At 46.8% G+C, this 21708-nt stretch overlaps 1 protein-coding gene across 2 annotated transcripts; it reads left to right on the forward strand.

The window, feature by feature from the left end:
- Positions 1-36: 36 nt before the first annotated feature.
- LURAP1 (leucine rich adaptor protein 1) lies at positions 37-20450 on the forward strand (the record flags this gene model as incomplete). Of its 2 annotated transcripts, none has more annotated exons than XM_083447828.1 (2): positions 37-189; positions 16347-20450. In XM_083447828.1, 2 exons carry the CDS (start codon positions 37-39, stop codon positions 17046-17048), a joined length of 855 nt encoding a protein of 284 aa, XP_083303954.1. In that variant the 3' UTR covers positions 17049-20450. The 2 variants fall into 2 exon arrangements, with proteins under 2 accessions (XP_083303954.1, XP_083303953.1); XM_083447827.1 differs by lacking the exon at positions 37-189 and adding an exon at positions 7126-8135.
- Positions 20451-21708: the final 1258 nt, after the last annotated feature.

The raw sequence follows: 21708 nt of genomic DNA on the forward strand, positions 1-21708 counted from the left end.
GGCGGAGCAGCCGCAGAGGTCTCGGCTTGGCTGTCGATGGGCGGAAGAAGGCGCCGCATGGCAGGGACGCAGCAGTGCCATTGGCCCCCTTGGCTGCCGATCCAAGCGCCGGCCCCTCCTCGAAGGAGCGCAACAGGCGAGGAAGACGAGGAGTCTTCTTTCCAAGCCGCAGGCTGGAGCCCCGAGCAGGCGAGGGCAGGCAGGCGTGCCAAGATCTGTTACCCCAAAGGTTGGCTAAAAAAGAGAAACCTCGATCCGAAGCCAAGCTGCTTTTTCTGCAGCATCTTCGCCGGGACACGTGTATAAAGGGAGAGAGAAAGAGGGCGCGCGCGCACACACACACGTAACAAGTTGCTACACTAAGGAGTTACCTAAAAGGCAGCGACAGATTTCCTGGAGTCGACTTCTGCTGGGTGGGTGCAAATCCCGAGAAACACGACACGTTAGTTTCAGAGGCTGGTGCGACTTCAAAACGCGCACCATAGGATCGTTAGTCGCACCCAGCTAGAAGGGGAGGCTCGATTGCGCTACATTTCTGGATGAATGTGGCGCGCGCAGGGGTTGGGGGGGATAAAAGATGACGGTAGCCACAGCCATTTCTGCTGGCCAGAAGGCTACCTACACCCTTAGGCACTTAGGCGAGTGTTTAGTATCTCATAGGTTTATGCAGTGCTTTAAGGATGTCCTATTCCAAGAGCTCAAAGAGAGGAATAAGGTTGGAGAGGGATTAAAAGTATGAGTGCCCTTGCCTCAAGGATAGAACTTTTAAAAAAAGGTTACCAGATTTTTTTTCAATGAATCTGGGGACACTTTCCAACTTCCTACTAAATAGATGGGAGCTGATTTGTAAATGCGAGGACTGTCCCCAGGAAACGGGGATGTCTGGTAACCTTATTTTAAAATGACATTAGGAAAGGAGATGCAAAGGGGGGGGGGACTCCTACCCAATTTCCTCTCTCACACAGTGCCCCTCCTATTTCTTTTTTTCCATCTAGACAACACAAAAGTCCCACCCAACTTAATTCAGGGATGTGGAACCTGTGGTCCTGTAACTGTTGTTAGACTTCACCAGCCCCAGCCAGCATGGCCAATAGGCAGGGGTAATGGGTTTTTTAGTCTAACAGTATTTGGAGCACCACAGGCTCCCTTGCCTTGCTCCATCTAGTAGCAGTGCTGGTTTAAACTTCTGTCATTGGAGCCCTTTTCAGCTACAGGTGGTTCTCAGCACAGTCCTACAAGTGCCTGCTGAGAAGCAAGCCCCATTGAGGCTTCTGGGGAAACACAATATATAATTTCAGCTTTTAGAATTTCCTAAAATAAAATATTGAACTCAATAGTTATTAAGTCATTATCTTTGAAAGAAAAATGCTAACCCTGAGAATATGATAGTCGTACCGACATTTTTAGAGTGAAACCAATGACAGAAGAATTCCCATGTTGGAGCTGTCAAAAAACCACTACTGTCCAATCCTACGCAAGTTTACTTAGAGAAGTCCCATTCAGCAGGAGCTCCCATGCTGGGCTTTCCTTGCAGCTAACTCTGCACACCTAGTTGTTGGAGAAGGAAGACCCAGCATTGGAAGTAGGTTGAAAGTGCAGCCCTGCTCCATTCTCTGTGCAACTATACCCTGCACATAATGCATGCATTGGGCTATAGGCTCTGTGCACCCAGGGCTACTGCAACTGGTGGAGGTGGGATGCAAGGAAAGCAGACACATTCCTCTTGCTTTCACATGTTGAGCCTATATGGATTCAGTCCTAATTTCAATTAGGGGGAGATTGCATTATTACGCCACTGGGTGGCGGCATAATAACATGGACAGAAGCAAAGCAGCCTTGTTCAAGGAAAAAAATCTTCAAAGGTAAAGTTAAATAGTTTCATTAGTTTTTGTTTTGGTGTCTTACAGCTTATTTACAGATGCATGGAAATCGTTTCCCCCTGTTAGGTTTGAGTGTCTGTGTCTGTTCTCTGCTTCATCCAAGATACCATAGAAAAAAGTTTAATTGGCTCCTGACCAGCCAGCCAAAGAGAACTTCTGCTTGTTTTTATATTTAAAAATTGTGAATCGCTTTTTGGTGCCATAGCAGAAAGGCAGTACTGTATATGAGTGCATGAATGAAGCACAATGACTTTCTGTTGAATCACCCTCTGTAGTGCTTATCAAGACATGAAAATGAATTTGATCTTAGGTATAGTTTATTGGTATGGCTAAACATTCAATCTGACCTTTACATTAGTTCACAGAGAAGCTGCTTCATTATTTAGTTGTCTGTAACTAGAACGCTGCCCATGTACGAGAGTCTCTCTTACAGAGTGTGGGGTCAGAATACTTCATTCTGTTTCCAAGCAGTGTCAGAGAACAGGTAGGGTGGCCAGCTGCTCCTGAGCCCTTGAGAAGAGGGAAACAGTTAATACAAGGCTGGAGAAATTAAAAGTAGAGGCACCTTACCACCCTTTGCATCTGGCCAGGCTTGGCACAGGGTCATAAAAAGGTAAAGGTACCCCTGCCCGTACGGGCCAGTCTTGACAGACTCTAGGGTTGTGTGCCCATCTCACTCAAAGAGGCCAAGGGCCAGCGCTGTCCGAAGACACTTCCGGGTCACGTGGCCAGCGTGACATCGCTGCTCTGGCGAGCCAGAGCCGCACACGGAACGCCGTTTACCTTCCCGCTGGTTAGCGGTCCCTATTTATCTACTTGCACCCAGGGGTGCTTTCGAACTGCTAGGTTGGCAGGCGCTGGGACCGAACAGCAGGCGCGCACCCCGCCGCGGGGATTCGAACCACCGACCTTTCGATCGGCAAGCCCTAGGCACTGAGGCTTTAGCCCACAGCGCCACCCACGTCCCCAGGCTTGGCACAGGGTCATAGATGCATTCATTTCCAGGGTGAGCACATGCCAAGGCAGACTGGGGCTGTAATATCATCTTCTTCTTCTTCTTCTTCTTCTTCTTCTTCTTCTTCTTCTTCCCCTGCCCATTTGGGCTAGGAGATGGAATTTTGGCTGGTGCAGCTGCTCCTGTTGAAATTGCTGCCTCTACACAACTTCTAAACGCAGGAGATCCTTGGCCTCCTTTGCACCTTATCACCTTCCTCTGTCCTTTCTGACCCCCCTCTCCTCTGTGCATGGGTGGGCTGGAGTCTGCTAGGCCCCCTGAAGCAGATTAACAATTTAATGGTTGGCTGGCTCCTCCAGGCATCGCCCTGTTGTGTCTGGCTGTATTAAGCAGGGTGATTTCCCAGAAGGGAAGCCAGATCGCTCTGCTAATTACTAGCCATTCAGAGTGGTGTAATTGACAAATAGAAACTCCAGGACAAAGAAGAGGCCACAGCTGTCAAAAAGTATGAACAGGTTCACCAGGTCAAGCATGTCCTTCCATCCAACTCAGTATCCCATCTTGGTACTAGGTGCCTAGACACTTCTTAGGATTAGTAACCACCCATTCCTCTGGGGAGGAAATTGCATGCTTGATGCTTCTACAGCAATATATGATGAAAAAGGAGTAGGATGCAATGTGGTTGAGGGTCCCTCCAGACTGGTGGGGGCTGCATTTCTTTGTTTGCTTTTTGTATATTCTGCAACATGTCATTGATACAATAATAGTTGTTAGGGAAACAGTTAATACAAGGGTGTCATTACAATGCCATTGATACAATAATAGTGCATTAAAGGTAAAGGTAAAGGTACCCCTGCCCGTACGGGCCAGTCTTGCCAGACTCTAGGGTTGTGCGCTCATCTCACTCTATAGGCCAGGAGCCAGCGCTGTCCGCAGACACTTCCGGGTCACGTGGCCAGCGTGACAAGCTGCATCTGGCAAGCCAGCGCAGCACACGGAACACCGTTTACCTTCCCGCTGGTAAGCGGTCCCTATTCATCTACTTGCACCCGGAGGTGCTTTCGAACTGCTAGGTTGGCAGGCGCTGGGACCGAACGACGGGAGCGCACCCCGCCGCAGGGATTCGAACCGCCGACCATGCGATCGGCAAGTCCTAGGCGCTGAGGTTTTACCCACAGCGCCACCCGCGTCCCTAATAGTGCATTAGTGGTAGACTTATAGTGGACTGTTCACACATCATTCTGCTTTATTAGCTGCTTCTCCAACGTTATCACAGCATTGCAACAAAAGTGGGACACCTTGCAACATTTGTGCTATAAATGTTACAGGATTTGTTATAGGATTTCAGCAGGATGTTATGGGACATGCACAGGTTGGAAACGAAGCAGTACGTCTGCCCCAGAACTCTTGCAAGCACTAACAGAATTAAAAGCAAGACAGTGTATAGCTGCCTCAATACAAGTCATCATGAGTGCACAGTATTAAGGATGTCTGAAGGGGTCCTATGTAGCTGCTCATGTGATTCCAGTGCCATATCTCTCCTTTATTGGAACAGTTATATTGAAGAATGAAGGATCTCCATCTAGTGAACACCCACTTTCTCCAGTGCATGCAGGCTCTTTTGCTGTGCCTGGAGTGAGACCAGCCCAGGCTTTGAAGTCTGCACTACACAAGCTGCCCTGAAGTAACATCTATCATGGCACCAGCATTTTGAAAGTGCCCACCATACTGTACAAACAAACAAATGAGAATGTCAAAACTTTGAATGCCCCTAGAGGCATTCCGGCAGAATATTAGGAGGTGACTTGAGACAACAGTCTGCCCATCTGTGATTCTCAGCAGTGGCATTCAGAGGGAAACTGCTTTGCTTTCTTCCAAAGAGAGAAATAACAAACTTAAAGCGCAATCCATCTATCATCTATCTATCTACTTACATGATACTACCCTTCATTGAAAGATCTCAGGGCGGTTCAGAAGATTACACACACACACACACACAGAGAGAGAGAGAGAGAGCACTATTTTTCCAGAAAAAGGTGCCAGATACAATTGGAGCCTTGAAAGGTGCTGGGATGTTTGCATGATAGAAGGTGAGCCATGGCTGCTTAGATGTCTTCCCACAGAAATTGCATCAATGAGATATTGCAACCATGTGCTAGCACTGCAGTGCCTTGCCATGTGCCAGCTGGTTTCATCAGAGCATGAAGCCACAGAGTGCAGCGAGCAGAAAGCGATCCATTATGGGAAAGCCGCCAATTTAATGCTTTATATTCTTCCTGTGTTGGGAGGCGCAGAATTATGCAGAAGTAAGAACGCCTCCTTCCCTTACTCCCCACTTGATGGCTCAATCTTGTTATTTAACCTGTCAAAGAAGTTGGCTTAGGGATGATGAAAGGGGATAGCTGATTTGGTTCATTGATCTGAAATCCCCTGCTGGTCTAGATTCTAAACTGAATCAATTTCCCTGCAAGGGCAACGTTGATCATTCCCCAAAGGGGCCCCCGGTGTTGGAGGGTCGTGTCACTAGAACAATCACAAAGAATCCAAAATGATGCAAACAATGCTTATTGGTAAATATTCCAACAAGTTTCAAAGAAACCTCTTATTGTCCAAATAACCACCTTTATTCTATGTACGTACAAGGGGCAAATGTACGCCAGTGACTTTAAACACTATGCTTCCCTAATCATGAATAAAGCAGGGGTGAAATGCAATTTAATGCTCAAAAAAAATGTGAGTCATGGGAGTGTAACACTTCCCCAGCCACTGTTCCCCCTGCCAGTCACTTTTCACCTATTTAGGTTGACTTCTAGTATTCAGGAGCCCAGTTATGTCACCCCTTGCCTGCAGAGCTGGCAGCCTCTCAAGCCTTTTTCGAACACTCTCCCTTGTGGAGTGTTCCCTCAGCCTCCACTATCCTTGGGGTTCCTCTGGGCTTCCTGCCCTGCCCCAAAGAGGCAGCAGTGGGTGCTGCCAGGCCTGCATGGCAGAAGGGCACCCCTTCAGCACCTGGCACTCAGCTCCCAGGCAGGTATTGCACACAGCAGGCACAAGAAAGGCTAGCACAGCACCTGTCTGCCCGCCCAGCCTCCCACTTGTCCATCCATTCCCAACTGCAAGGGTTGGTGGACTGGCTGGCTGAGCTCCCTCGTCCACTTGCTTGCTTACTCCGAGGCCACCTCAGCTCCTGGCAACCAGCACCCCCTGGCCAGCCCCAGAGGCATCATTTGCCAAGCGAGCTTGTAGCCAGGGCTGCTGCAGCAAACAGCCTTGCATGCAGAGGCAGAGACATGAGCGGGCATCCGAGGAGGGAGAGAAGGAAAGAAAGAGGGAAGGAGGTTGGTGTTGCCTGCGGCACCCCTGATCATCATTCAAGGCACCCCAGGGTGCCACAGCACATTGGTTGAAAACCATCGGAGTAAGCCTATCTGCCCGGATTTATTATTAATGTCTCCAGCTGTCACGGAGAAAAGTAATATCACAAAGAGACCTCCAGCCTTGTCCCTTCAGGTCTCTTTCTTGCATATAAATCAGTGAGGCAGAATCTGCTGGTGGGCTTTGGATTGAGAATGACTAAGGCCCCTCAGGACCATAGAATGGGCAGTGGGGTTCTGCCTCCTTGTAGCAACTGAGGATGGTGATAGTCATGCCAACAGAGAAGTCCAGTCTAGGCAGGGGCTTCTGTCTCCTTGGGTTGCCCTAATTAATAGAACACAGCAAAGAGAATAGTGTGGACAAAAGGAGAAGCTGACTCCGCTTGTCATTGGCTCCAGTTCCACCAGTCATTGGCTCTGTCTCCCCCTGCTGTTGGCCTCCCTGTCTTTTGCCCTACGGGCACCAGGCTCCAGTGCCTCCTACTCAGCGCTCTTCCGTTTGCGCAAAGGATAGTATGGAAAGTGCACAACGCAACACGAAACTCCCTGTTAGAAACTGCTGTCTGTCTGCAGCCACGGTCTCTGTCCAAACCATAGTAGATGGGTTTTGTGGACGACATCTTGGACATAGCCCGACCAGCGCATGATGCAACAGCAACTTTGCGGACCCTAAGCAGGTTTGGTCAGTGCTTGGCAGGGAGATCAAGCCACCTTGCCTTCAACTTTGGAAGAAAGTCAGGCTATCAATGTAATAATAAAAGAAAGAAAGACCAGCGTGGAGAGCGAGCGCGCAACGGAGAAGCACGGAGAAGCGAGAAGGCTAAACGGGATGTTCAGCTTTTAAACCGTTCTGCCTACCAGTGTCATTTATTAGTATGGCTCCCCACGCGGGGAAATAAGGCAGCAGCGTCATGATGCGCTTATCCGAGGTGCATTACGGTAGCCGGGCTTGTAGCAGTTTGTTTCTCTGCATTGTGCTTTCCTATCCCTGCTCGGGCAGGTGGGAGAGGCTGAAACAGCAGCAGCAGCAGCAGCAGCAGCAGCAGCAGGAGCCGCGTGGGACGTCACTGGGTGACCTGCCTTTGCCGGACGGCCCCGCTCGGGAGGAGACTCTCTAAAGGGACGAGGGATCTCTTTTGTCCTTCGGGGCTGCCTGGAAAAAAGACAGCTTCGCAGCTCGGGCGGCAGCCCTTTCCCCGCTCTCCCGCTGCTGCTGCGTGGGGCGGCAACTTTTGCAGGGAGCCCCCTGTCAACTCATGCCAGAAGTGGGTGTCCGCCTCTCCCGAAGGTCCTGGAAGGAGAAAGCAAGGGCGGCCGCTGCCCTCCGCCTCTCCTTGGGAAGGCGGGAGCGAAGCAAAGGGGGTTTCATAACTGGCCAAATCCCAGATGGGGAGCAGTGATAAAAGAGAGATCGCAAAGTGGGGAGAGTTGGGAGCCGAGAGGTTTGCAGAGTGAGGCCAACCCCGGATCCTTGGGGCGGGAGGCTTTGCCGCCTGCTGAGCCACCCCGGCCCCGCCCCAGATCTTTGGGGTGCGCTGGGGTGCAGGCCGAGGCGCTGGCTGCCAATTTATTGGTTAAGCAGCGAGGCGCGTTGCTACTTGCGAGCGCATGTAGAGCCCGCCCGCTTTGACTTTGGGAAGGAGTTGGGGAGGGGGGTCCTTGGCTTCCTACTGCTCCAGGCAGGGCCCCTTGCCCCAATCTGAAGGCGGCTCCAGTCTCCTGGGCATGGAGGTCCCGGGGAGTTGCGCCGAGCTCCCGCTGCCCCACGACCTGAAGGATCTGGAGAGCAAAGTAGGGCAGAAGGCCCCGGACGGGCTGCTCCGCTGGCTCAGGGAGGATCCCGCCGCTCATCTGCTCCGGAGCAGCCCCAGCCGGGGTCTGCGCCACGGCCTGGGAGAGAAGATCAAGGCACTGAAGCTGGAGCTGGTGAGTTCTGCTGCCCCCATTTTTGGGGTTACCTGTGGGGTGACAGGGGAAAAGCACGACTCGAAACTCCCTCTCTTTTCTTTTTATCTAGCTAAATCTACATTTAGCTAGAAGCACGCCCTCCCTGCTCTCGTGGAACAGGGCAACGATTCATTCCCATCCTAACAGCTCAGTGGTATATAAAAAAAGCCTTCCCATGAACTCAGACCATTGGTCCGTCCAGCCCTGCATGCCTGCTCTGATTGGCAGAGGTCTCCTCCCAGCTCTGGCAGAGATCCTGGGACCTTCTAAACGCACGCTGTACCCACTGGGCTACATGGCCTTTCGGGGGTAGGTGGACAGTGCCTTCCCATCCTCACTGCTAGGATTTGCCACCATCCACTTCTTCATACAGTCCTCCTTTTGCGTGCGAGAGAAGTGATGGGCAACTCTGTCCAAGTTCTGCCTCTGCTGTGCCTTCCAGTTTGGGATTGAGAATCTGCGTTTTCTAAACCCAAATGTTTGGAGACAATAAGTGTGCATCATTTCTTTGCTGGGGAGGGAGCTCCATTTATCCAGAGGATCTGTTACTTTACATTTGCATCACATTACATTTGTTAACTGCACCCCAACCATTTATACGTGCATCTTTTCAGTCCAATTCATGTAGTAGCTGATTATTAGAATCATAGGAAGGGGTCTCAGAGGTCATCCAGCTCAACCCCCTACTGATGCAAGAACTCCAGTATTGGAGCATCTGTGATAAGTGGCTGCTTCCACTTGAACCTCAGGTCACAGCAAACCAGTTCTAATGCGCACAAACCATGTATTGCCTGTCGTCAGTGACTCTGCTGGAACGGTGCTTCTAGCAATAATCAACCAGTCTTTCCCTTTCTATGTTTTTCCTGCCATCTCCTGCCATGAGAGAGTGGCTGTGGGATTGTGGCCCTCCAGATGTTGTTGGTCTACAACTCCTATAATCCCCAACCACTGGCCATGCTGGTTGGGAGCGATGGGGTTTGAGCAACAACTGGAATGCTTCCCTGCATTTCAGATGCTGGAGGCAGGAAGGCGTTTCAAGTCCCGAGTCCCCGTTTCACAGACCAACTGAGGGTCTTGGGACCCATGGTGTCAATTCAGCCAATGTTTCAGTGGAAATTTGATTTCCGTGGAAATCTGGACTGATTAAGCACATGCTCTTTCTATAATGTCTGTTTTTGAGATATTGGCTAGAATGGGATATTTGGTGATGGACTGATGCTGAAGAGCTAGGGATAAATGGAGTAAGTAAAGCACCATTGGATGCAGTGGGACATACTCCCAAGTAAGCATGCGTAGGAGTGCAGTTTGCACTATATACATATACACATGTACAGACAAATGCTATATAAATATAATGGGTGTGTAGAGGCTGGCAAAGTGTTGTTGCTGAGATTGTGAACTATGAACGGAGAAGCTCATGGCTCAAATCTCATCTCAGTCATGGGCTTACTAAGGTCACTCAGTCTTAGCCTCAGCCTCTCTTCTGCAATTGGGGATCCTAACAGTGGCCCACCTTACAGGAATGTTTTGAGAATTGCTAAAAAATAATGACTATGAAATGCTTCAAACACTTTAAATGCACAGTACAAATGCTAAATGTTGTTGTCTGCAAACTTTTGATGCAATCCAATATACATGCCTACTGAGAAGTGAGTCTCATTGTCTTCAGTGGATCTTACTTCCAGGTGAGTTCAAATACCCACTGCCGGAGCCTTTTCCAACTTGCCTGTTAATGTGACAAAAATGCAATAAACGGCAGGAATATCAATCTAATCCATAGATATTGCTGATGAAATTATCCTTAGCCTTTTATTATCTTCCACTTAGATCTTGGCATGGAAGTGATCCTTTCCCAGGCATCAGCATAAAAAAAGAGAACAATAAGAAATGTGGTTTATTGTTGGATTGCTTCCTCAGGGAGAAAATAGTATACAAGGGTACAGCCTCTTGTCCTCCACAGATTGGCTGGCTCTTTGCCTAAGGGATACATCTGCTCCACAGCATGAGAAAGATGCTCTTGAGGTCTCTGAACTGGTAGAAAGACTGCGGGGAGGAGGTTGAAGGCGGCATTCAGCTTCATTTATCATCCATTCAGTTTCAAATGCTGAGGTTTTTTTATTTGCAAGGTTGCTGAGAAATGGGGGAAGAAAACAGTTGGGATACATTAGCTCAGAGCTAATGCTAACTTTGGAGACTGATTTCCAAATATGGCAAGTCCCATTGCCTTGGGCACACCCTTCCATATGAATGCAAATAAAATAAAATATCAGTGTAGCCTGCCTGTATCCATTTGCACATACCTAGATGTTTCTTAGTGGAATAAGCAGTGGGTCTGGCAAGCTACTTGCCCCAAAGGGCAATTACTAACCCCAGGAATGCGAGAGGGTAGCTAGCTGTAATTGCAGTAGTGAATTCTGCAAAGATTTGTGGATGGCCCAGTTTCACTATCCTCTAACTGAGATGAAGGTAGAGGATGACAGTAACCTGTGACCACTTAGTGAGCTATAGCTGAGATATAACTTGCACTGGGATCTTCTTGCCTCATCAAAACTCCTGCTCTTCGCCCTTAAGTTAGACCAGTTGCTGGATTGGATCAAGTCTTTTTGAAACAAGTGGGATATTTTCTATTTAGACTGAAGTCAGGGGTTTGTTGCACATACGCCGATGAGGCCAATTTTTTCATTCATTCATTCATTCATTCATTCATTCATTTTATTAAATTTGTATACTGCCCTTCATCCACAGATCTCAGGGCGAGTCAAAACACAAAATTACAACATGAAAAGCACAAAATACATAATAAGTAGGAACCAAAACAAACCAATAATCTCCCCTCCCTCAACACATTTAAAAGGGCATTGGATGCTAATCAGCCAAAGGTCTGTTTAAGAGGATTTTTTTTTTTTGCCTAGTGCCTAAAGGTGTATAATGAAGGCTCCAGCCAAACCTTCCCAGGGAAAGCATTCCACAGACAGGGAGCCACTGCAGAAAAGGCCTGTTCTCATGTTGCCATCCTCCAGATCTCAGATGATGATCGCAGGGTCTGGTCAGTTCATATGGGCAGAGGCAGCTCCTGGGCCATTTAAAGCTTTATAGGTCAAAATCAACACTTTGAGTTGGGCTCAGAAACTAATTTGCAGCCAGTGCAGCTGGATTCTAATTGTACTTTGCACAACTGATTTCTCAATTTGGTTACAATCCTAAAAGACAGAGGGACCTGATTTTACTAGCGGCAAACACAAAGAGGAAGTTTGTGTCTGTTCTTAATCCCTGGGAAAGTTGGGATTTGGATCAAACCAGAAAATGTGCTGCTTGATCCCCATTAATCACTAATTAATATTAATACCAAGTGCCTTTGGGGCGAACACTGTGCCACTGCAGCATCACTTGAGAGATATCAAGCAGGGAGGAATGAAATCCCAGTATCTGTTTTTTAAAAAAACAACACCCAACCAATTCTTTGTACTACTCAACATTATTTGCAAATCATGACCCATTTTGCTAAAGCTCTCCTTAGCATCTTGCTTTTGAACAGATATGCAGGCAGATATGGTACTTGTCTGTGTAAGAGAGCAGGGGAACTTAGCATGCCCATAAATACGACAGCTGAGAGGCCTTGGCGCACAGAACTCAGAATCACCGGGTTGTCTCAATTTCTGTATTCTTCCTTTCTTTCTCAGGCTAAGGTTAAGTGTAAACAGTTACACTGCATTGCTTTAGATCTGAAACAACACAATGTAACTGTTTGCACTTAACCTTATACTTATATATATGGTACCTTTTGGGTATTCAATGTACTTAGAGTAGGGATGGGGAACCTGGGTCCTCCACAAGTGGCTGGACTGCAACTTCCATCAGCCATAGCCACCATTTTCCCTCCCCTGCCTTACAGGAATGTTGTACGGTGTGTCCTACATTGAAATGTGAGGCTCAAAGCCAACTTGTAAGTTCATGGTTGTGCCGAGATTTGAATCACACACACCCTACAGGCAGGTATTGGAAATGACCATACGGGACAAGGACTGGTGGGTGTTTGAGTGGAATAATAATAATAATAATAATAATAATAATAATAATTAATATACTGGTGGAGGAGGGTTAGCCTCTTCCTTTTTACTGTTGCCCTGGATTATTAGGCGGGGGGATAGACAGGTGCTTGTTTTTAGGACAAAAAATAATATGTCCTACATAACATGTCCCCTGCCAACCTAACAGTTTGAAAGTACATCCAAGTAGATAAATAGGTACTGCTCCAGCGGGAAGGTAAACAGTGTTTTTGTGCGCTGCTCTGGTTTCGCCAGAAGCGGCTTAGTCATGCTGGCCACATGAGCCAGAAAAACTCGGCCAGTAAAGCGAGATGAGCGCCGCAACCCCATAGTCGTTCGTGACTGGACTTAACTGTTAGGGGTCCTTTACCTTTACATAACATGTGGTTCTGCATGTTTGGTGCCAGTGTGGTGTAGTGATTAGAGTGCAGGACCTGTGAGGCCAGGGTTGAAATCCCCACTCAGCCTAAATTGTGTGTGTGTGTAAGAGAGAAAGCGGCAGAATGGAATCATGTGTGAAGAACATGTTTCCACATGAGACTCCTTATCTGTCTTTGGATATGTGGGTGGAAGCTTGCTCAGGGCAATGGTATCCCCACCCATGTTGTGCTTGCCATGCAAATATGTTACACAGATGTACCCAAATGTGGATTAATGCAGTTCTTAGAGATGGGGTGGGAGTTTGTCATCTGTACATGATTGGAACAAGAAGCTGCAGGTCCCAATGGTTTTAGCAATTTCAAGGAGCCACTTCGTGTTCGGTGGCTGGTTGTTAAAATTTGCTTTTTGTACAGCCCTAGCTCCACCACTATCAGATAACTTCACTGCAATCTTTCAGCCCAGACCTTACTCTGTTTATTCAAAAGTAAGTCACTTAAGAGTAAGGTATTTAGAATACTGGCCTTAGTGCCCTGAATCCTGTACTTGCTGCAATGCCTAGCGTCCTTAATAATGCAATGTCTCATTGTACTCCGAAGGCACGTGAGGCCACCTCCTTGCTGAAATGAAACAGATCTGGGTCTGGTCCATGCCTAGATGGGTGACTAGCTGGGAATTGCATGCCTTCCTGCTTGGGCTCTAGATGAAAGATAGGTGTGTTATGAATGTAAACAAATAAGTTTAAGAAACATGCTGTGAGCTTATACTTCGACTGATCATTCACTTGGCAGTCATTAAGAGGCAGGGTTTTTCCAGTAATATACCACTGAAATGAATTGTGGCCTTACACTAAAAAATAAACAAGTGTTTTTTTGTTTTGTGAATTGGTTGGACACAGTCCTGGAAAGGGACTTCAAAGAACTCTTCTGCTGCACAGTTAAGACCCTGATGGCCCATTCAGTGGAACATCCTATATGTTTCTGCCAGCATCAAACTGGGTGTGTTTACATAATTATTGGCCCATAAAGGAATTTGTCTTCCTTCTTAGTTTGTGGTGGTTTTCTGTCCCTTGTTAATCAATCAAATTGAATTCTTACATATTTTACCATCCCCGGGCATAGAAGATATACCATGGAGATATATTTCTAGCTCCTAGCACATTAGGGTAGCCATTGTGGTGCCCTCCAGATCCTAGTGGACTCCAGTTCCCATCATCCCTGACCCTGACTGTTGTCCATCCAGGCTGGGACTGCTGGGAAGTGTAGCCTAAGAACAACTGAAGGGCACCAGGTTGACGAAGGCTGCTCTATGGGAACATCAGCACAGACGTTTTTATAAGGTCCAGGGGGACATATCCAGAGTATCCCTGTGGTCCACATGCAGTAGGATATTTAGACTGTTCCCCTAACAATCTGCACCACAGTCAGAGCCATTTTTATTTAAGTGTGCAGTCCAGAGATGTAGGCCCTATCACCACTGTATTTTCTTTAAACCTATAGCAATTTAGGTCTTAACATGTTTTAAAAGATGCAATGGAAGCAGAGACTCTGGAAAACAATTCGGAAGCCTATGCTCACTGCCTGCATCCATCCAATTTCAGACTGAACACGTTCATTCCGCCCACTGGGAATTGCCACTACAAAGCAGTCACATCTCTTTAAAGAACAGCTGCTGTTCTGTTTATTTGCCTTTATTCAAAAATAGAACTATACATTTGTGCAATAGGATCCATGTCCTGCAGACCTGCCATTTGTTCTCTGGTCTTTTCCTGGTTTTTAAAAAGCACTTCCCGGACAAGTATTTCCTTAGTCACAGTTCCTCCATCTGTTCATTCAGACTTCCCCTTTCCAAGACCAGCTGCAATGGAAGTGCAAAACTGCTGGTATGTAAATATTATTTTTCCACCTCAAGCCCATGCAAAATGTCTTGAAACCTGTAACCCAAAACTAGTTAAGGGGTATTATCGAAGGAAAAGTGGACACGATTAACGCTTCGCCATTCCCTGTTAAGTGCCCAAATGAGTGCCCTGGCCAATTACCGGTAACTCTGCTCTCCAAAAAAGGAGGATTTATTCCATGTCTGAGCTCATGAGCAGAAACTGTGAGAATATATCTACATCTATTCAAGTCATCTGTACCTGAAACAGATCTGGTCTAGTACTAATTATTCTCCACTGAATACATTGGAATCTGGCACTCTAATGGTCATCGCCAGTACTGATTTTTGGTATCAATTAGTTAGTTAAAGTTCTTTTTCTTTTAGATGAAGAAAAGGAGGGTTTCAGTGTTTATACATACATTTCAGAGCAGCTCTTCGTGTTGGAGTTGCTGCAGGAAACACAAGTATCACACTGGTGCTTCTTGCAGTAACTCTGTACATTTCAAATGCTATGCACCCCGATTGGATTAGACGTCTGTACACAAAGATGCAGGTCAACATTATACCTGCACTTTTGACATCTGCTGTGGGAAGCACTAATGTAATGCTGGTGTTGCCTGCAGAAATCATAATGTGTCAAGCTGCCTTTAGTTGATGGCTTTCATGCTTTCTGTGGGTTGGTCTTCATTGGCCTTCGGTGGTGCACTTGGTCTCTAGGTGAAGACAGGCCTGCTGTTTGTTTTCCCGTTTCACTATGTGCTGTTGGAACTGTTTCTCCTCTGTCCATGGTGCTCACATGCCTCATCAGCTAGTTCAATGGCATCTTGTCCAGCTGGAATCATTTACCAATACCACTGCCTTTGAATCTAGCCGAATAAATCAAAACTTCTCTAAACAAATCATTTGCTAGCTTTTCAAGATCCTTGCCTCTCTTCCGAGTTTGTGACAGCATCGTGGAGTTTTGTGCTGGCTGCATTCAAGAGCAAATGCTGTGTACAACTGGGAGAACTTTGACGGAACTCAGCTTCTCCTTGTGAAACCTGGGGACTGATTCATAAACTGTGTTTTTTAAATCAAAGAATGCTGGATTATGCTTTTTGTTAGGAGCTGTTTGCCACTGGTTTATATACAAAGGCCTCTGATCTTCACCATGCCACTGCATTGGGAGGGGGAAAGGTTTGAGGGAGCTGGTGGAAATGAGGTAGCTACAGGAAAAAATGGTTTCTGTGGAAAAACCCAACCACAAAACCAGGAAAGATGTAATGGCTGTTTTTTGTTTTTAAAGGGGGGATTCTAGGTAGCTTAAATGAAATTTATTGCAGGCCCAACAGGGTTTTTTTTGGGGGGGGGGAATTGTCTTCCTGAGGGGCAGTAAATTCTTATGCGATACATGGGGCATTCTGGTGAGACCTCTGTTGTCCCTACATTTCATTTCAGCCACCTGGGGTTTTTTCCTCATTTTCATTGTTGCCTGCCACATGGAACACATGAGAAGCTCCTGGCCGAACTGAGAGAAGTCCAGTGCCAAGAACCACCCCTTGCCAGTTGGCATTGTTACTGTATTTATTTATATTTGCATCGTCAGACTTTGGTGGTTCTTCATGGAAGCAGGGCCCTTGCACTGAGTGGCCAAGGGGAAGGGCCATAGCATGCAGAATGCCACAATTTCAGTTCCCAGCATCTCCACTTAGGATCATGCTAGGAGAAACCCCTTCCTGAATCTCTGGAGTCACCACCAGTCAGTGCAGACAAGACTGAGCTAGATTCTCATGTTCCTGTGCTATACATACATATATGAAGTATCTCCAGTTCACCTTCCAGAAGGTCTTCCATTCCATATCTCCTGCAGCTTATAGTTTCATACTGCATTTTCTTTCCTATCCCACAGGCCTACCTGAGAGCAATAGACATCAAGATCCTACAGCAGCTAGTAGCAGTGCACGAGGGCATAGAGGCGGTGAAGTGGCTCCTGGAGGAGAAAGGGACGCTGACCAGCCGCTGCAGCAGCCTCACCAGCAGCCAGTATAGCCTGGTGGAGAGCCAAGAGACATCCCGGCGGGGCAGCTGGAACAGCCTTCAAGACCCCAATGACAAGTTGGACAGTATCTCCATTGGCAGCTATTTGGACACACTTGCTGATGATATGGACGAGTATGGGCAAAGCTCTTCCATGGAACCCATAATGTCCTCCACCCCAGGCAGGCCACTGGCCAGAGCCGAGCTGGAAAGATCAAAGACTGACTTAGATAGGGCTTTTCCTGCCAAGGGTGAGAAAGAGCTGGAGAAAAGCAAAATGTGCCTTGAGAAGGTCCCTGTTAAAAGCCAGAGTTCAAGTGAACAAAACAGAGCTGCTGGGCAGTCACCACCAATGGCCAATGGGATATTGGGCAGAAATGTCCCAGGGCTGGAGCAAAGCATTGAGGTTAATTTACCCTTGGCAGCTGCCAAGCAGTTGAGCAGCCCAGCAGCAAAGGCCTTGAGGAGCAGCAAAGTTGACATGGAGAACTGCAAGTTGAATAGCAGGAGGCACTTGGAGTATGATGCCCATTGGCAGTGGGTTCAGTCTCAAGACGATGTGACATTCTTGTAGCATCCCAGACTTGCTGCCTGGGCTAGCAGGTTATGGGCTCAGGGCCTCATGCAGCTACAGTAGTTTGCACTTTGGATTAGACCATCTGTTTTCCTTGCCAAAACGGTTGCTTCTGTTTGCTGCATTTGCTGGTGGACACAACATAGAGTTGCATGGTTCTTCCTTGTCATTAACCACCTCTAGGAACAGCTCTTGGGTCGAGCGATACCTGTTGGAGGGGTTCTTGGCCTTCCATCATGGCATCCTTCAGTCTTGTGCAATAATGTTTCTAGTCTCTGAGAGAGATGCTGCATTGTCATGTGTGGCACATCACTGCTTCCACGCATCCATGAGGTTTGGAGAAACATCTTCATCTTAAGAGCAAAGAGGCGCACATACCTTGATGCAACCCACATGGCTTTCCTTGGGAGAACTCTGCCCCCTCTTCTTCCTGTTCATGTTAATGGAGAGTTGTTTGTGGATTTCAGATGGGAAGCAGAGTCACGCCTTTGACACCCCTTCCCCTTCTCATCTGTTTCATTATTATGCACCTTGATGGGGAGATTATCCCTCCTTTGCTCAATAGTTCAGCAAAGTCCCAGGTTTAAGAAAGGAACGGGAAAACAAATTCCGGTTTGTTTGCAGCACTCACCATGATGAGCATTCCTCTCTGCTCTTCGCTGCCTCCACCTGAGCTGGAGCAGAGGAAAATCAGGGAGGAGTGGGGGCGGGGGCAGTAACCATTCCTGCTGTCCTGGCGTGCATCAAAGGCACTTGAGAAGGGCTAGAGCAGGAATGGGGACACTCAGATCCAGGGGACAAGCGCAGCCCTCCAGACTTCTCTGTCTGGCCTGTAGGGATCCCCTACAGACTGCTTTCCCCCAGCTACATTCTTCTGTGGCCACAGCCCTCACCAGTCCTACTTTGCATCCTCCTTGGGTGTTTTTGTCTGGCTGGAATGTGTCCTTGAACTCTGAAAATGCTTCTTGGTTGCTTGGATGGAGGATAGAGGTGTGTGTATTTGTGCCTACTCTGTACAATGGTAACATTTACATTTATTGCTCTGCCCACTTCTACCCCTGGCTCTTCCCTCCACTGAGATGTGGCCCCTAGAAGTTTGTCTAGAAGTGCCTCTGTTGCACTGAAGGTGTAGCATGTCTCTGGGGATTATTTCCCTGTCCCCAGTTCCACGCTTTCAGGGAGCCTAAGTACCTTGGAGGTGCACAAACAAGCCCCATATCTCTTTCCAAGCTTGAATGGGGGGTGGGCAGGAATCATGCTTGGAGACAGGACACTGCCTCTCTCTACTGGTCACACATTTTACAAGGCCAGCCTTCACCAGCCTGCTCCCCTTCAGATGTTTCTGAACTATAGCACCCATCATCCCTGACCCTTGCTACATGCTGGCTTGAGCAAACAGGGTTGTTGTTGTGGAAACATTTGAAGGGCACCAGATTGGGGGAAGTTGATCAATGAAAATCCTGGGGAGAAGAACTGAGGGTGTGCTCAAATGTTCGGGAGCCAGCATGTTTTCCGGTGTCAGCTCCGCAGAGGGACACAGACAGATATGCTTTTGTCACTACCTTCAGGCTGATATCCAGGGACCTGGGTTTTCCTCAACCCCATGTGCTTTGTTTCTGGTGTGGATTCAAAGAAGTTGACTAGCTTTTCTCCCATGCAATTTACCCTGTAGTAAGAGGGAGATGGAATTACCTGATTTTGTGGGGATGTCATAAAGCCAACGTTTGACTCCTGCTAAAGCAAAAATCTAATCTTCCTTTTTTTTGAGAAAGGGAATAAAAGGAGCAGGCTGAAGTAGTTTCGGCTTTGTTTAAATTAACGGTCCCTTTGTTTAAATTAATGGTCCCTTTAACCCACTTTGGCTAAGACTGAAACAGGACCAATTTTGGACTCTCTCTGATGCAAATCCTCCAGTCTCTTCCCTGTAAGGTTTGACAATTCATTTGCTATTCCCTCCTCCCTGCTGCACCATGCCCCACATTGCTGCAATTTTTGACCTGCCAGCATTGTAGACAATGTCAAATTCATAAAAGCAGGGTGGACAGGTGCTGTCAGTAACACCAGATATCTGTCAGCCTTACATAATTTTGCAGTGCTTCTGTTGAGCCACTGTGCACGTTCATCCTGCAAGTTTCAAAACCATTTTTCACAGCACAGCATGCTACATTCTCAATCCTCACGGTATTTTCTTTGAAATCCTTTTAAACATGGTTTTGTATTTGAGGAGCATCCATCTTCTCCCTAGATTTTCTTTCAGAACCTTGCGTGCCAAAATGACACCGGCCAATCTGGTCTTACCATCTTTTCTGTGAAGGCTCACTTAAATTTTCCGTGTCTGTTATGCTCATCATTCTTAAAGGCGCCAGTTCCTCAGCTGCAATACAACGTTCAGCACTCAGTTATGCATGCCGTGTGATGAAGGTAGATGTGTCCAGCCATGTGACAGAGTTCACTGTGCATTTGAATTCTGGTTTTGAAGTCACAACGGTCCTCTCCTGAAGGTTTCAACGTAATTCTAAGGAGGAAAACACACACATACACAACACCACAAAGTGTTGCATCAACAACCTTAAGGACTTGTTCTTTTCTCAGGCCGCTAGGAAGACACACAGATTTCCCATGTAATGCTGAATTGCAAAGGGTGAAATTACACAGAACCCTTAATTGTATAACAGCAACTGTCACTTAAAAAAAAAAAAAAGACAAAAGGATTCGACTTTGAATTATGGGGAGGGGGACTTTAATCCTTTCCCCCTATGTTATCACCCTGATACTATTCCTTCCCAAACTGCTACTTTTGGGGGTGGGGAGCAAAATTTAGAGAGGAAGGCATTTTTCATTCAAACTGTGACACGGGGCTGGAAAAGGTTAGTCCTTTCCCCACATGCTTGAGTCCCGATCCTGATTGCACCACTGTGTGTCTGTGTGTGTGCACGCGCTATTTAAACAGCGTGTTTAAAGACAAACTACATGCATTTAAAGAACAAGACACATTTATTTCAATCATGCGATTGATGATGGCCAATCTAATTTGACCCCCGATGCCTCTCTCCCCCCCCCATCCTCTTCTGAGCTGCTATGGGTTGATACAAACTAAGTGGTCTTAAAAACCTGAAGAATCCAAACTCAGAAATGAGAGCAGCAGTAGCAGCAGTAGCAGCAGTGGCTGCCCTCTGTGAAGAGACCTATATTGCTTCATCTGTCAGTTATATCCACCCTTAAAGCTTTTTGTATGCATGTCAGTATACACCTTGGCTTGAAAGGACAAAAAGCCAGCTTTCAGCAGTAGTGTGGGTCAGTGAATGACGTGGAGATTATGAATAGATTCCACAAGCAATGTTGTCTAATGCCTCTGCCCATGTTTCCAACCCCAAGAACAATAAAATCCTTTATGCTTCTTTCCCCAAGTTTCAACAATGGGTTGCTTGGAAATCAGGAATTGCTTCGGTTTGTTTAATTTCCTGCCATATTCATTTTACAATGGTGACACAACAACAAATACTGTTCTACAAAGGGGCCCTTGCAAAGTTCATTGGATTCACCACTTTGGTTATGTGATAAGCACCTTGTTCTTTGTTCCACCTTTATCAGGCCATGTTGGTTAAACTTATAGGCAGCCTATGGCCAATTTCATCTGTCACTAGAAATCAGAGCCCAGTATAAAGTCTACGTCACAATTCATAAAGGCAAACTTTGACTTCAGAGCCTGAAAATGACATTTCGAAAACAAGTTCGTACATATTTGATTTCATCCGAATAAATGTGCAATCAAAATCAGTGCACACAACTGTGGCAGATTAACATTTGCTTTCAAAGCAACTGAAGAACAAACAGATGCTTACAATGTGAACACTTCACATTTGGGATGAGTTTGCTTAAAATATATAGTTCACTCCTACTTGCTGTAAAACTTGGACAATATGCCCAGAAATTGAGAATTCGAAAACTGGGTGGGGACAATGTTCATCTGGTCCAACTTCCTGCCCAGAGACTGGACAGCCCAAGCAGCTGCTTCAACATACCCAATCCAGATCACAGAATGTCCCAAGCAGGTGCACGGCTGGGAAAAACCAAACCCAGCACAGGAAATGGCCTCAAATGATTCAAAACAGAGAACAAAGCCATATGCTGCAGAATAAGGCAAATAAAGAAATCCAGGTTCTCTGGGCAATATGACCAGAAGGAAGCTTCTCTCCAAATTGTTAGAATGCAGAGTAAATTGCCTTGAATATTAATGTATTGTTCATCTTGTTACAGGACACATCACTAGGTGGAGTTTAAGGATGTTGGCCCTTTTTGAAATATTTTCATTCCCATAACAAAATTGATGGGATTTTCCAGTGTTCTCACCTAGGAGAATTCATTGTGCTGTTTGCAGAGAGCAAAGCATTTTATAACTCATGAAATTTCTCTTGCATAGCTGGGAATGATGGCCTCTTGAGGTTGATTCTTAAAATTACAATTGTGCATGAGAAAAACAAATCCCAGTGCATTCCAGTGGATAATGCAAATCATATTATCAAATAAAAATTTCCAGTCTTCCCTTCAGTGACGTCTCCTTGCTTTCTTATATAGACACAATCACTTGCAGATGGAGCCCAGCATATTAAATTTTGTGGAATTAGCTGAGATTTCCACTTCCTTTTGGATGCAAAGACAA

The sequence above is a fragment of the Podarcis tiliguerta genome (genome assembly GCF_965153285.1).
Source record: "Podarcis tiliguerta genome assembly, chromosome: 6".
NCBI classification, from domain to species: Eukaryota; Metazoa; Chordata; class Lepidosauria; order Squamata; family Lacertidae; genus Podarcis; species Podarcis tiliguerta.